At 40.2% G+C, this 14,410-nt stretch overlaps 1 protein-coding gene across 1 annotated transcript in view; it reads left to right on the top strand.

Annotated features, from left to right (window-relative positions):
• TBC1D12 (TBC1 domain family, member 12) overlaps positions 1-14,410 on the top strand; it is a 161,103-nt gene that overhangs the window by 137,614 nt on the left and 9,079 nt on the right. Inside the window, exons 10-11 of the mRNA XM_011934308.1 lie at positions 10,573-10,701; positions 10,959-11,068. Coding sequence (XP_011789698.1) covers positions 10,573-10,701; positions 10,959-11,068 — 239 coding nt within the window. The remainder of the gene's footprint in view (positions 1-10,572; positions 10,702-10,958; positions 11,069-14,410) is intronic.

The following is a 14,410-nucleotide window of genomic DNA, read 5'->3' as shown; positions in this document are numbered from 1 at the left end:
AAAAAAAAAAAAAAAAAAAAATGTCCCCAGACTGGGCACAGTGGCTTGGGCCTGTAAATCCCAGCACTTTGGGAGGTTGAGGCAGGAAGATTGCTTGAGCTCAGGACTCCCAGGCTGCAGTGAGCTAGGATTGGACCACTGCATTCCAGCCTGCACAACACAGCAAGACCCTGTATCAAAAAAAAAGAAAAGAAGTCTGTAGTGGAATTTAAATACTGTAATGAATTTACATATATCATAGTCCATTTAAAAAATATATATTAACAAGCTTTTCATTAATATTTTACATTTTTTGCTTTTTCTCTGAACTTGTATTTCTTTCTTTTTTTATTTTTATTTTTTTGAGACAGGGTCTCACTCTGCCACCCAGGCTAGAGTACAGTGGCGTGATCATGACTTACTATAGACTTGACCTCCTGCTCCCTTGGTCCCTGGTGATTCTTCCACCTCAGCCTCCCAAGTAGCTGGGACTGCAGGCACAAGCCACCATGCTTGGCTAATTTTCTGTATTTTTTGTTAAGACAGGGCACTATGTTTCCCAGGCTTGTCTTGAACTCCTGGCTCAAGTGACCTGCCTGCATTGGCCTCTCATAGTGCTGGGATTACATATGTGAGCTACTGTGCCTGACTGATATTATGATTTTTTAATATAATGTTGTATAATTAAAACAAAGTAGTTAATCTGCCCAACATCTGAAATATTTGACCTTTTTTGTAATGAGAGTATTTGAGATTTACTCTCTAAGAGATTGTGAAATGTACAGTACTCAATCACTAGTTGTATTTGCCATGTTGTGTAATAGATTAAAAAAAAAAAAAAAAAATCAGGCCAGGCATGGTGGCTCATGCCTGTAATCCCAGCATTTGGGAGGCCAAGGTGGGAAGATCGCTTGAGCCCAGGAGTTTAAGACCAGCCTCAGCAACACAGTGAGACCTCATCTCTGCAAATAATAAAAAATTAGCCAGGTTTGGTGGTTTGCACCTGTAGTCCCAGCTACTCAAGAGGCTGAGGTGGAAAGATCGCTAGAGTTCAGGCTCTTGAGGCTGTAGTGCGCCGAGATCGTGCCTGGGCAACAGAGTGGTACCTTGTCTCAAAAAAAAATGAAAGTTACTCCTCATTTCAACCTGGAGCTTTTTGTACTCTTTGATTATCATCTTCCCTACCCCCAGGCCTCTGGTAACCACCATTCTGCTCTCTGCTTCTGTAAGTTCAGTGGTTTTAGATTACACATTTAAGTGAGAACATGCAAATTTGCTTTTCTGTTTTTGCCTTATTTCACTTAGCATAATGTTCTCCAGTTCCATCCATGTTGTCCCAAATGACAGAATTCCTTCCTTTGTTAAGGCTGAACAGTATTCTTTTGTATACACACACACGCACACACTCTCATCCCATTCATCTGTTGATGTACACTTAGGTTGATTCCTTAACTTGGCTATTGTGAGTAGTGCTATAGTGAACATGGGAGTGCAGATATCTTTTTGATATACTGATTTCAAGTCTTTTGGGTAATAGCCAGAAGTGAGATTGCTGGACCACATAGTAATTCCATTTTTAGTTTTTTTGAAGAACTTCATAGAGTTTTCTATAATAGCTATACTAATTTACATTCCTATTAACAGTGTGCAAGTTTTTTTCTCAACAACCTCACCAACACTTATCTTTTGTCTTTTTGGTAATAGCCATATACAGCAGTCCCCACTTATCCTCAAGGGATATATTCCAAGACACCAAGTGGAATATGTAAGTTTGGTTTTTTTTGTTTTTGTTTTTGAGACAGGATTTTGCTCTTTTTAATTTCTTCTTTTTTTTTTTTCTTTTTGAGATGGAGTCTTGCTCTGTTGCCCAGGCTGGAGTGCAGTGGCACTATCTTGGCTCACTGTAAGCTCTACCTCCCAGGTTCACACCGTTCTCCTGCCTCAGCCTCCCGAGTAGCTGGGACTACAGGTGCCTGCCACCACACCTGGCTAATTTTTTTGTATTTTTAGTAGAGACGGGGTTTCACTATGTTGGCCAGGCTAGTTTCGAACTCCTGACCTCAGGCGATCCACCCGCCTTGGCCTCCCAAAATACTGGGATTATAGGCGTGAGCCACCGTGCCTGGCCTATATAGGGTTTTGTACTTGTCCTGAAACTGCAGATAGTACAGAATCCTATAGATACTATGTTTTTTCTATACATACATACCTATGATATAATTTATTGATTAGGCACAATAAGACATAAACAGCAATAACTAATAATAAAGTAGTACAGTTATAACACTCTTCTAACAATTTAGGTAAAAGAAGCAGTACTCGGCTGGGCGCGGTGGCTCAAGCCTGTAATCCCAGCACTTTGGGAGGCCGAGACGGGCGGATCACGAGGTCAGGAGATCGAGACCATCCTGGCTAACACGGTGAAACCCCGTCTCTACTAAAAAATACAAAAAACTAGCCGGGCGAGGTGGCGGGCGCCTGTAGTCCCAGCTACTCAGGAGGCTGAGGCAGGAGAATGGCGTAAACCCGGGAGGCGGAGCTTGCAGCGAGCTGAGATCCGGCCACTGCACTCCAGCCCGGGCGACAGAGCAAGACTCCGTCTCAAAAAAAAAAAAAAAAAAAAAAGAAGCAGTACTCGAACACAAGCTCTACAATACCACAGCAGTTGATCTTATAACCGAGATGGCTACTAGGCAGGTGGGTAGCATATACAGCATGGTTACGCTGGATAGAAGGATGATTCTCTTCCTTGGCAGGATAGAGCAGGACCACTCCAGATTTTACCACCCTATTTAGAATAGCATGCAGTTTAAAACGTATGACTTGTTTATTTCTGGAACTTGCCATTTAATATTTTCAGACCACTGTTGACCACAGGTAACTGAAACTTCAGAAAGCAAAACTGGGGAAAGTGGAGGACTACTATATTTTATTTGATTTCTGTCACAGAATTTTATTCTAATTTAACACTTTTCTACCCAAAAGTCTTTTAGTAATCTCATTATACTTCTGCTACAAATATATAAATTAATTAAAAATGAAAAATTAGCTTTATTTCTGATATACATAATATTCTAAATATTAAATGTTTTTTCTAATTATAATTATTAGTATAACTGATCAAAACAAATAGACTACATAAATGAAAAAAACAAAACAAATTTTTAATTATCTCAGTAACTCAATTAGATTCTCCTTCAACTTTATTGAAAACAGAAGACTGTTAAGTACTTGAGTTGCAAAAACATTTTGTTACCAATCATTAGAATTGTTCATTTTCTTTTCTTTTTTTTTTTTTTTGAGACGGAGTCTTGCTCTGTCGCCCGGGCTGGAGTGCAGTGGCCGGATCTCAGCTCACTGCAAGCTCCGCCTCCTGGGTTTACGCCATTCTCCTGCCTCAGCCTCCCGAGTAGCTGGGACTACAGGCGCCCGCCACCACACCCGGCTAATTTTTTGGAGTTTTTAGTAGAGACAGGGTTTCACCATGTTAGCCAGGATGGTCTCGATCTCCTGACCTCGTGATCCGCCCGTCTCGGCCTCCCAAAGTGCTGGGATTACAGGCTTGAGCCACCGCGCCCGGCCAGAATTGTTCATTTTCTCAGTTTCTGTAAAGTATCCCAAAAGCCTTTATTGAGACTAGCCAAAATATCTATTACTGACATTTTAGGCTAAATTTTATTTTGTGTTTTGTGTTTTTTGTTTTGAGACAAGGTTTCACTCTGTTGCCCAGGCTGATCTTGAACTCCTGGGGCTCAAGTGATCCTCCCATCTCAGCCTCCCAAAGTGCTGGGTTTATGTATGAGCCACTGCACCCAGCCTACACTAGATTTAAAAAAAAGAAAAAAAATCTATTAAAATTATATCTTCAGGCTGCGTGCAGTGGCTTGTGCCTGTAACCCTAGCACTTTGGGACCCTGAGGCAGGCAGATCACTTGAGGCCAGGAGTTCAAGACCAGCCTGGCCAACGTGGCGAAATCCTGTCTCTACTAAAAATACAAAAATTACCTCAGCGTGGAGGCGCATGCCTGTAATCCCAGCTACTCAGGAGGCTGAGGCACGAGAATTGCTTGAACCTGGGAGGCAGAGGTTGCAATGAGCTGAGGTTGTACCAATTCACTCCAGCCTGGGTGACAGAGTGAGATTCTGTCTCAAAACAAACAAACAAAAATCCTCACTTAAAGGCACTTGTTTAACCTGGTATACTGAGAAAAATTGGGGAAAATTAAAATACCATTACTTTTATTACACTTATGATAATGATTTTTTTAGAATATGTTTTAAATATATATATTTTTTTACTCTGGCTGCAGACTTATTAGGTCATTGTATATTTGCTGCCAAAATGAGCTCTGTTAGGTCATTGAATTTATGTAGAATGACCACCATATAACTTAACTGGTGGTAGTCCCAGCTACGTGGAAAGCTGAGGCAGGAGAATCGTTTGAACCCAGGAGGTGGAGATTATAGTGAGCAGAGATTGCACCACTGCTCTCCAGCCTGGCGACTGAGCGAGACTCTAAAAATAAATAAATAAAAACATAAATAAAACACAAAAAGTCATAAATGATTCTATTATTTTCTTAAACAGGCTTGCTGTAACTATGTGAATATTAATACATCTATTTATTAAAGTTTGTTTCAGGGAGAAACCTTGGGTTTTAAATTCAAATAGCAAATTACCGTAAAGTGGAATAATATGTACCTGAATGAGTCTAGTTGACCTTACTGCATTATCAAACTTGACTAGCTAAAGGAAACTTTTTTTTTTTTTGAGTATCAAAGCTCATTGACAAACCAGTCAGTCAAATCACACTTACTTTATAAGTTAAAAATAGTGTAGACTATATTGGAATACCTATTTCATGTCATGATTTGACCAAATACGTTTTTTAACTATGTTCATGAATAACATATGCTGAATCTATAAATAACTCATATGAAAGTTTTATCTGTAGTTTTTATTCTTGAAAAAATTTGGTAATCTTGGTTCACGTTTCAGTTATACTTATTTAAAAGAACCACAGTCCGGGCGCGGTGGCTCATGCCTGTAATCCCAGTATTTTGGGAGGCCGAGGCAGGTGGATCACCTGAGGTCAGGAGTTTGAGGCCAGCCTGGCCAACATGGCGAAATCCCGTCTCCACTAAAAATACAAAAATTAGTCAGGTGTAGTGGCACAGGCCTGTAATCCCAGCTACTCGGGAGGCTAAAGCAGGAGAATTGCTTGAACCCAGGAGACGGAGGTTGTAATGAGCCGAGATCCCACCACTGTACTCCAGCCTGCGTGATGGGGCTCTGTACTGCAGTTGCTGTTCTCTTTGTTCTCCTGGGACTCTCCCTCAAGGACTATGCATTCTTTTTTTTTTTTTCTTCTTCGAGATAGAGTCTTGCTCTGTCGCCCAGGCTGGAGTGCAGTGGCACGATCTCAGCTCATTGCAACCTCCGCCCCTTGGGTTCAAGCAGTTCTCCTGCCTCAGCCTCCCGAGTCACTGGGATTACAGGCACACGCCACCCTGCCTGGCTATTTTTTGTATTTTCAGTAGAGATGGGGTTTCGCTTTCGCCTTGTTGGCTAGACTGGTCTCCAACTCCTGACCTAAAGTGATCTGCCATCCTCGGCCTCCCAAAGTGCTGGGATTATAGGTGTGAGCCACCACGCCAGGCTGAGGACTATGTATTTTTTGATATTACATGTGATACGGAAAAGGTGAGGTCACTGTATTGTCATTACTCATCCCCATTCTACCATGTACTAGAATTCATTCTTACTTAGTCGTATATGTGACAGGAAGCCAGAAAGTTTCCCCAACCAATATTTAGAATTATCCACATTTCATGCCTTATAGCAATTCCCCCTAGTAATTTTTGTCATGGGTGAGGACTGTGACTTTCACTTGTTACTGTGGCATTGTCAGCCAGATCATGTTTAGAAAAGAAGACATATGTAAATTGAGGATCTGGGATTGAATTCCCTTAAAATATCCATGACTGTGTACTTTCTGGGTACTGTTTGTGGCTATAAAACACACTTATCCCAGTTTAAAACCACTACGGTTTAGATTAAGGTTATTGAATTGTCTTAGTTTTCTACTTTCAAGACATGGTTATAGATTGCTTCTGGGTAGAGCAATTGTGGATGAGTCTTGAGTGTTACCTGTCTGTAGATCCACTGATGCAAGTTTTCTCTTTTTAAGCAAGGAGGTGGCTATTATTTTGCCTGGCACTTACAGTGAACTGGGCCTGCCCTCTGATGGGGATTTAAGGTGGATGTATCATAAAAGTAGAAGTGAGAAGACAAACAAGTTTCCCAGTATCTTAGGTGGAGTAAAAAATGTAGACCAGGAATCAGATATTACTCTAAGAACTTCGTAAGATTTGTATACTCCCCCACCTTGTTTTTTGTTTTGTTTTGTTTTGTAGAAACAGAGCCTCACTGTGTTGCCTAGGCTGGTCCTGAATCTCTGGGCTCAAGCAGTTCTGCCTTGGACTCCCCAGTTACTAGGATTACAGGCACGAACCACCATGCCTGACTCATTTATTTTTTGTTATAAGTCCTTGTTTCTCCATAGTTATTATCAATAAGACACCAAAAATAAGAAGCCTATGTGTAAGCCTGCAAGAACAATAAAGGGTGAGGAATTTAAGTGGATTACCTTGTCCCATATCCTAGCCAGGCATAGAGGAAGAGAGAAATTTCAAATGAAAGAAAGTGGGTGGGTTACACAGGTGCTTCAACTGGTAAAGTATTATTTATTAAGCTGATCTCGGTTCACTGCAACCTCAGCCTCCCGAGTAGCTGGGATTACAGGTGCCTGCCACCACACCTGGCTAGTTTTTTTGTATTTTTAGTAGAGACAGGGTTTCACCATGTTGGCTAGGCTGGTCTCGAACTCCTGACCCCAGGTGATCTGCCTGGCACCTATAGATAGGTATCTTTTTGTTGTTTGTGTTTTTTTGTTTGTTTGTTTCCCACATTTTTATTTTGAACAACTTCAAATTAATAGCAAAGTTACAGCAGTTTCCTCCTGGTTCAGAATCCACTCAGGGTCATGTGTGGTATTTAGTTGCTCTTTTTAGTTTCCTTTAAAACAGAACAGTTCCTCAGCCTTTTGTGTGTGTCGTAACAATGTCACTTTTCAAAAGTTAAGGCTAGTTGTTTGCGGAATGACCCTTAACTTGAATTTGATTGTTTTTTCATGATTAGATTCAGGTTAGACAGTTTTGTCAGCAATACTGCATAAACAATGTGTCTTTTTCAGTACATCACACCATAAGTCAATAAATTATGCAAAATATTTAGAAGAATTGGACTCTGAAGAAATTATATAAATGTTTTTCTTATTTTCTTTTCATATATGAACAAGAGTGATACATGATAAATCTGAATGAGCTATAAATAACTTTAAAAATATGCATAAAATAAATATTCTGGGCTGGATATGGTGGCTCACACCTGTAATCCCAGCACTTTGGGAGGCCAAGACGGGGGGATCACCTGAAGTCAGGAGTTCAAGACCAGCCAGGCCAACATGGTGAAACCCCGTCGCTACTAAAAATATAAAAATTAGTCAGGCGTGGTGGTGGGCACCTGTATTCCCAACTACTCAGGAGGATGAGGCAGGAGAATCGCTTTAACCTGGGAGGGGAAGGTTGCAGTGAGCCGATATCATGCCACTGCACTCCAGCCTGGATGATAAGAGCTAAACTCTGTCTCCAAAAAAATTAAGTAAATAAATATTCCATGTGATAAGGTATTATGCCATTGCTTAATTGGCAGCATTTTTTCTTTTTTAGTGGTATGTAAAATAATGTTACTTATAATAAACAACATTTTAGAGCAATTAAATGTAAATTCTTTCTATTTACTTTGCTACCATTCTATTACAGATCGTTAACACTTTGCCCCTTGTATTCATTCAGCAAATATTGTGGTACTAAGAATACAACTATGAACAAAAAACATGGTGTGGTCTCTGTACTAGTTTCCTATGAATACTGTAAGAAACTACCACAAACTTAGTGGCTTTAAACAACACAAATTAGACCAGGCACCGTGGCTCATGCCTGTAATCCCAGCACTTTGGGAGGCTGAGGTGGGAAGATTACTTGAGGTCAGGAGTTTGAGACCAGCCTGGGCAACAGGAAAACTCTGTCTCTACACAAAAAATGTAAACACACACACAACAACAACACAAAGTTACTGTTTGACAATTCTGGAGGTCAGAAGTCTGAAATAGACTTCACTGGGTTGAAGTCAAAGTGTTGGCAGGGTTGTGCTTCCTCTGGAACCTCTAGGGCAGAATCCATTTCCTTGTTTTTTCCACCTTCTAGAGGCTGCCTACATTCCTTAGCTCATGGGCCTATAGCTCCATCTTGAAAGCCAGTAGTGTAGCATCTTCAAATCTCTCTGACTAGCTTGCCTTCCTTTTTCACTTATAAGGAACCTCATGATGATTACTTTAGGCCTACTCAGATAATTCAGGATAAGCTCCCTATCTCAAGATCCTTGACTTAATCACATCTGCAGAGTCCCCTTTACCATGTACGGCAACATTTTCATAGCTTCTGGTAATTAATAAGGTCTTGGACATCTTTGGTGGGCAATTATTATGCCTACTACAGTCCCTGTCTTCATGGAACTTAAGTTCTAGAAAATCAAGTAGGCAATTACTATAGAATCTGTAAAAAGTACTCAGAAGAAGACAGAGAAGGAGAAATAAGATGAGAACAAAGAAATAATTGGATTGCAGAAGCTAAGGGAATACTGTTAAGAGAGACAGCACCCACTGGGTTTTACAGTAAGTATCATTGGTCATGCTGGCAAGAGAAATCTCAGAATAGTGTGGTAATGGAGTGGGAATACATACTGAAGTGTATTAAAGAGTGAAAAGGGAGCTGAGAGCTGGGCGCGGTGGCTCACACTTGTAATCCCAGCACTTTGGGAGGCCAAGGTGGGTTGATCACCTGAGGTCAGGAGTTCAAGACCAACCTGACCAACATGAAGAAACCCCCATCTCTACTAAAAATACAAAATTAGCCGGGGTTGTGGTGCATGCCTGTAATCCCAGCTACTTGGGAGGCTGAGGCAGGAGAATCACTTGAACCTGGGAGGCGGAGGTTGTGGTGAGCTGAGATCGCACCATTGCACTCCAGCCTGGGCAAAAAGAGCGAAACTCTGTTTCAAAAAATAAAAAAAATTAAAAAAAAGAAAAGAAAAGAAAGCTGAGAAAGTAGAAATAGTGATTGTAGGCATACCTTTCAAAACACTCGACTGGGAACAAGAGACAAAGTTAGCATTGCAGTTTTTTGTTGTTGTTGTTTTGTTTTGTTTTGAGACAGAGTCTCGCTCTGTCACCGGGTCTGGAGTGCAGTGGTGCCATCTCGGCTTACTGTAGGCTCTGCCTCCCAGGTTCACGCCACTCTCCTGCCTCAGGCTCCCGAGTAGCTAGGACTACAAGTACCCGCCAGCACACCTGGTTAATTTTTTGTATTTTTAGTAGAGACAGGGTTTCACCATGTTAGCCAGGCTGGTCTTGAACTCCTGACCTCAGGTGATCCGACCACCTCGGCCTACCAAAGTGCTGGGATTACAGGCGTGAGCCACCGCGCCCGGCCCATTGCAGTTATTCTTAATGGTCTCACTGTGTAAGTCCATTATACAAATTTCTTCCAGAAGTAAGTGTTTGATAACTTTTTTTTTTTGATTAAAGAAATGTATGGGCTGGGTGGGCGTGGTGGTAAACACCCATAGTCTCAGCTACTCAGGAGGCTGAGGCAGGAGGATAGCTTGAGCTGGGAGGCAGAGGTTGCAGTGAGATGATACCATGCCACTGCATTCCAGCCTAGGTGACTGAGTGAGACCCTGCTTCAGAAAAAATAAACCAAAAAAAAAGGAGAAGTGTATGATAGCTGCCAATAACTCACAAGCAAGAAGCAAACATCTATATAGCTTAGCCTTTTACTCAAGGTTTTTCACAACATAAACACATCCTACCTTCTCTAAATGCCTTTACTTATTCCAGCTGAGCTGGTCCTATTGTTCCCATTTCTATGTCTTAGTTCATGCTTCTTTTCCATTTTAGGTTTTTTGCTATTTCTGTCTCTTGCTTTTCCAGGGCTCCAGGCTCATTATCTCAACCCCCACAACGTCTCCTTTCTTGGTATTTCAGCAGCACTTCTCATAGATCTCTTTTATTTTGAGTTCTTCATTTTTTACTCAGATGTGTTATAACAATGAAAATAATCACCTGATTTTTATTAAATTTTGTGATTCTGTACTCTATTTTGAAAGAATTCAGACTGAGAGGAAATGAAAACTAGGTAATACACTGAGATAGCCTTTTGTAGCAGTAAAATCTGAACTTTTTTCTTTTTTCAAAAATTCTTCCTAATGTTGAAAAACCACACCATATGAACAAGAAATTAGGGAGATTTCATAATCATTAGGGGCTTTCTGTATTTACCTTTGCTGGGAAGGAAAAAAGAAATCTTGGTTAATTCTACTTTGCAATGTCACTGTAATTTTTCAGGAGTACAATAAAATATATAGATTTATTATTGTAAGTCCATTTTGACTAATTTCTTCTCCCTTTGAAGGTCCAAGGGATGTCCTTCATTGCAGCAGTGCTCATTCTCAATTTGGAAGAGGCAGATGCCTTTATTGCATTTGCCAATCTCCTGAATAAGCCATGCCAGCTGGCCTTTTTTCGTGTGGATCACAGCATGGTATGAATGGATCATGTTTTCCTTTGTTTCTGTAGTTTTAATGCCCTCTTAGAGTGAAAAACAGTAATTGAAAGACCAAGATAATCTCATCTATTGTAAACTTATTATATTATAGTTTATGAATGAATGTTTGCTGAGAAGACTCAGAAAAAGATGAGATTATTAATGAGCAAGATTTCCTGTTAATGTTTAAGCATTTAATTTCCTTATTTCTAGACTATATACTTTCATAATTTTATTGATTTTTTAATCTTTAGATGTTGAAATATTTTGCAACATTTGAAGTATTCTTTGAAGAAAATCTCTCCAAATTATTTCTTCACTTCAAATCTTATAGTCTTACGCCAGATATATACTTGATAGACTGGTAAGTCATAACATACATAATATATAATAATGAAAAGGATATAAAGTATAACTTTTTATGTGTTTTAGAAACTAGAGTAAATCTCATGTGCAGGATTTTACATATAAAGATCCTTCTTTTACAAATTGGGAAACTTCCAAATTTTTGTGGGGACGCATTTGATTAAGAGCATGGACTTGGCTGGGTGTGGTGGCTCACGCCTGTAATCCCTGCACTTTGGGAAGCCGAGGTGGGCGGAGCACCTGAGGTCAGGAGTTCAAGACCAGCCTGTCTAACATGGCAAAACCCCGTCTCTACCAAATATACAAAAACTTAGTCTCAGCCAGGCATGGTGGCTCACGCCTGTAATCCTATAACTTTGGCGGGCGGATCACAAGGTCAGGAGTTCGAGACCAGCCTGACTAACATGGTGAAACCCTGTCTCTACTAAAAATACAAAAATTAGCCAGGCATAGTGGCATGTACCTGTAATCCCAGCTACTTGAGAGACTGAGGCAAGAGAATCGCTTGAACCAGGAAGCGGGAGGTTGCGTTGAGCCAAGATTGCACCACTGCACTCCAACCTGCTGACAGATCGAGACTCCGTCTCAAAAAAAAAAAAAAAAAACCCGTAGCTGGGTGGTGTAGTCACAGTAGGCTGTAGCAGGAGAATTGTTTGAACCTGACAGGCAGATGTTGCAGTGAACCGAGATCACGCCACTGCACTGCAGCCTGGACAACAGAGCGAAACTCCATCTCAAAAAAAGAAAAAAAAAAGAGCATAGACTCTGGGTTGAAATCAGAATCTCTCAGTTTGTGTTTCAGTTTTTTGTCTATAAATTGGGAGTAATACTGTCTTTATCTTAAGTTGTAGCGAGGGTGTTTTACATGGATTATCTTATTCAATGCCTAGCACTAAGCTCTCAGAGTTAGTTGCTATTTATTTTATTTTTAACACACAGGGGCTTATGATAGTTATAATAGTGTTTCTTTACTAAGGGCTTCATATTGTTTCTTTTTATTTCAAGGCTTTGTCCAGCTTTTTTTCCCCAAGATGACACCAATTTGAATTTTTAAATTTGATCTTCCTTACTTATATATTGTCTGAAAATTTTTTAAAAACTGTAATAAATGTAAATACAATAATACCTTCTCCAAGTTACACATATGAAAAGCTGAGATTTTTTCTGTTCCACACACAATTTTACTTCCTAGACTTTCTCTAGCTTAAGGAAAAAAAAAAAAAAAGGTCAAGTGCAGTGGCTGACACCTGTAGTCCTAGCACTTTGGGAGGCCAAGGCAGGAGGATTGCTGGAGGCCAGAAGTTTGAGACCAGCCTGGGCACCACAGCAAGACCCCATCTCTACAAAAAATTTAAAAAAAAATTAGCCAGACATAGTTGTGCATTCCTGTAGTCCCAGCTACTCAGGAAGCTGAGGTGGGAGGATTGCTTGAGCCCAGGAATTTAAGGTTACAGTGAGCTGTGATTGCACCACTGTCCTCCAGCCTGGGTGACAGAACGAGATCCTGTGTATTAAAAAAAAAAGTTATATATGTTGCCAAATCATGTATACTGCAGACAGGATCACCATTTTATTACTTGCGTTTAAAGTTCAAAGTTTTTTAGACTTTTCGTTTGTCATATTAAGACTAATGATATTAATGGTGTTCCTAATAGGCATACAGCTCTCCTACAAGCTATAATTCAGGCACCAATGTTTCTTCCATTTTTTACTTCCACCATCTTTAACAAGGCGTTTCCAGGGTTTTCACAGAAGGGGAGAGAACAAGGAGACTCACAAGGGAGATTTTGGGAAGCTAAGCCTAGAAGTATTACGCATCTCCTCCTCTCACATTCCACTGACCAGGACTCAATCATGTGGCCACAACTAACTGCAAGTGAAGATGCAAAATGTGGTTTAGCTGTTTTCCCAGAAAGAAAAAGAAATGGTTTGATAAACAGCCAGTTTCTACCACACATACTTTTTTTCTGTTTAATCATAGCAACCACTTAAGATATGTACTGTAATTTATACTACTTACTGACGGGGAACCTGAAATTTTGTTTTTTATTTTTTTCTTTCATTAAAAAAATTTTTTATTTTTATTTTTTATTTTTTTATTTTTTTGAGATGGAGTCTCATTCTGTTGCCCGGGTTGGAGTGCAGTGGCGCAATCACAGCTCCTCCCACCTGGAACTTCTGGGCTCAAGCATTCCTCCCACCTCAGCCTCCTGAGTAGTGGGATTACAGGTGTGCATCACCATGACTGGATAATTGATACTGAAATTCTGATAGGCTTGAGTACCATACCTGATATTTCACAGTTAATAAATGGCAGAATAGAAACTAAAACCTCAGCAGTCCAGTCCCAGAAACCATATTCTTTATAAAGTTAACTATAACATGACCAGTACTCATTTTACTGAAGAAGAATATTTATGGTTTTTTTACTTATAAGAGAGGTGGGATTTTAGAACTGAAAGTAATCCAAACTCATTATTTTAGAGCTGAAGACATTGAGATGCGGAAGTAGAATGTCATAGTGAAGGTCAAATCATTGCTGTTTAAGTGTTATACAATATAAAGAAACAGTTTTTAAAGAAAATATAATGGCTGGACATGGTGGCTCATGCCTGTAATCCTCACACTTTGGGAAGCCGAGGCAGGCAGATCACCTGAGCTCAGGAGTTTCAGACCAGCCTGGCCAACATGGTGAAACCCTGTCTCTACTAAAAATACAAAAATTAGCTGGATGTGGTGGCCCGTACCTGTAGTCCCAGCCACTCGGGAGGCTGAGGCATAAGAATTGCTTGAACCCGGGAGGCTGAGGTTGCAACGAGCCAGGATCACGCCACTGCACTCCAGCCTGGGCTACAGAGCAAGACTCCGTCTCAAACAAACAAACAAACAGAAAAACAAAAAACATAATTGCAACAACGTAACAATGTATATTGCATTTTCTAAAAGTTAATTTCTTAAGCTATGTGGTTTAATGGAATTAAAATAAGATTTCTTTTTCTTTTCATTCTTTTGAATTAAAAAAAATTTTTTTTAGTTGACACATAAGAATTGTACATATCCATGGGGTACATACTGATGTTTCTGTACATATAATGTATAGTGATGAGATCAGGGTAATTAGCATATCCATCATCTCAAACATTTATCATTTCTTTGTGTTGGGAACATTCAGTATAGTTGTCCTATTTGAAACTGTATGTTATTGTTTTTTTTTTGAGACGGAGTCTTGCTCTGTCACCCGGGCTGGAGTGCAGTGGCCAGATCTCAGCTCACTGCAAGCTCCGCCTCCCGGGTTTATGCCATTCTCCTGCCTCAGCCTCCCGAGTTGTTGGGACTACAG

This window comes from Colobus angolensis, unplaced genomic scaffold (assembly GCF_000951035.1).
Source record: "Colobus angolensis palliatus isolate OR3802 unplaced genomic scaffold, Cang.pa_1.0 Scaffold134, whole genome shotgun sequence".
Lineage (NCBI taxonomy): Eukaryota > Metazoa > Chordata > Mammalia > Primates > Cercopithecidae > Colobus > Colobus angolensis.
Note: the sequence above shows the minus strand (reverse complement) of the source record. Positions and strands in the feature narration are given on the sequence as shown.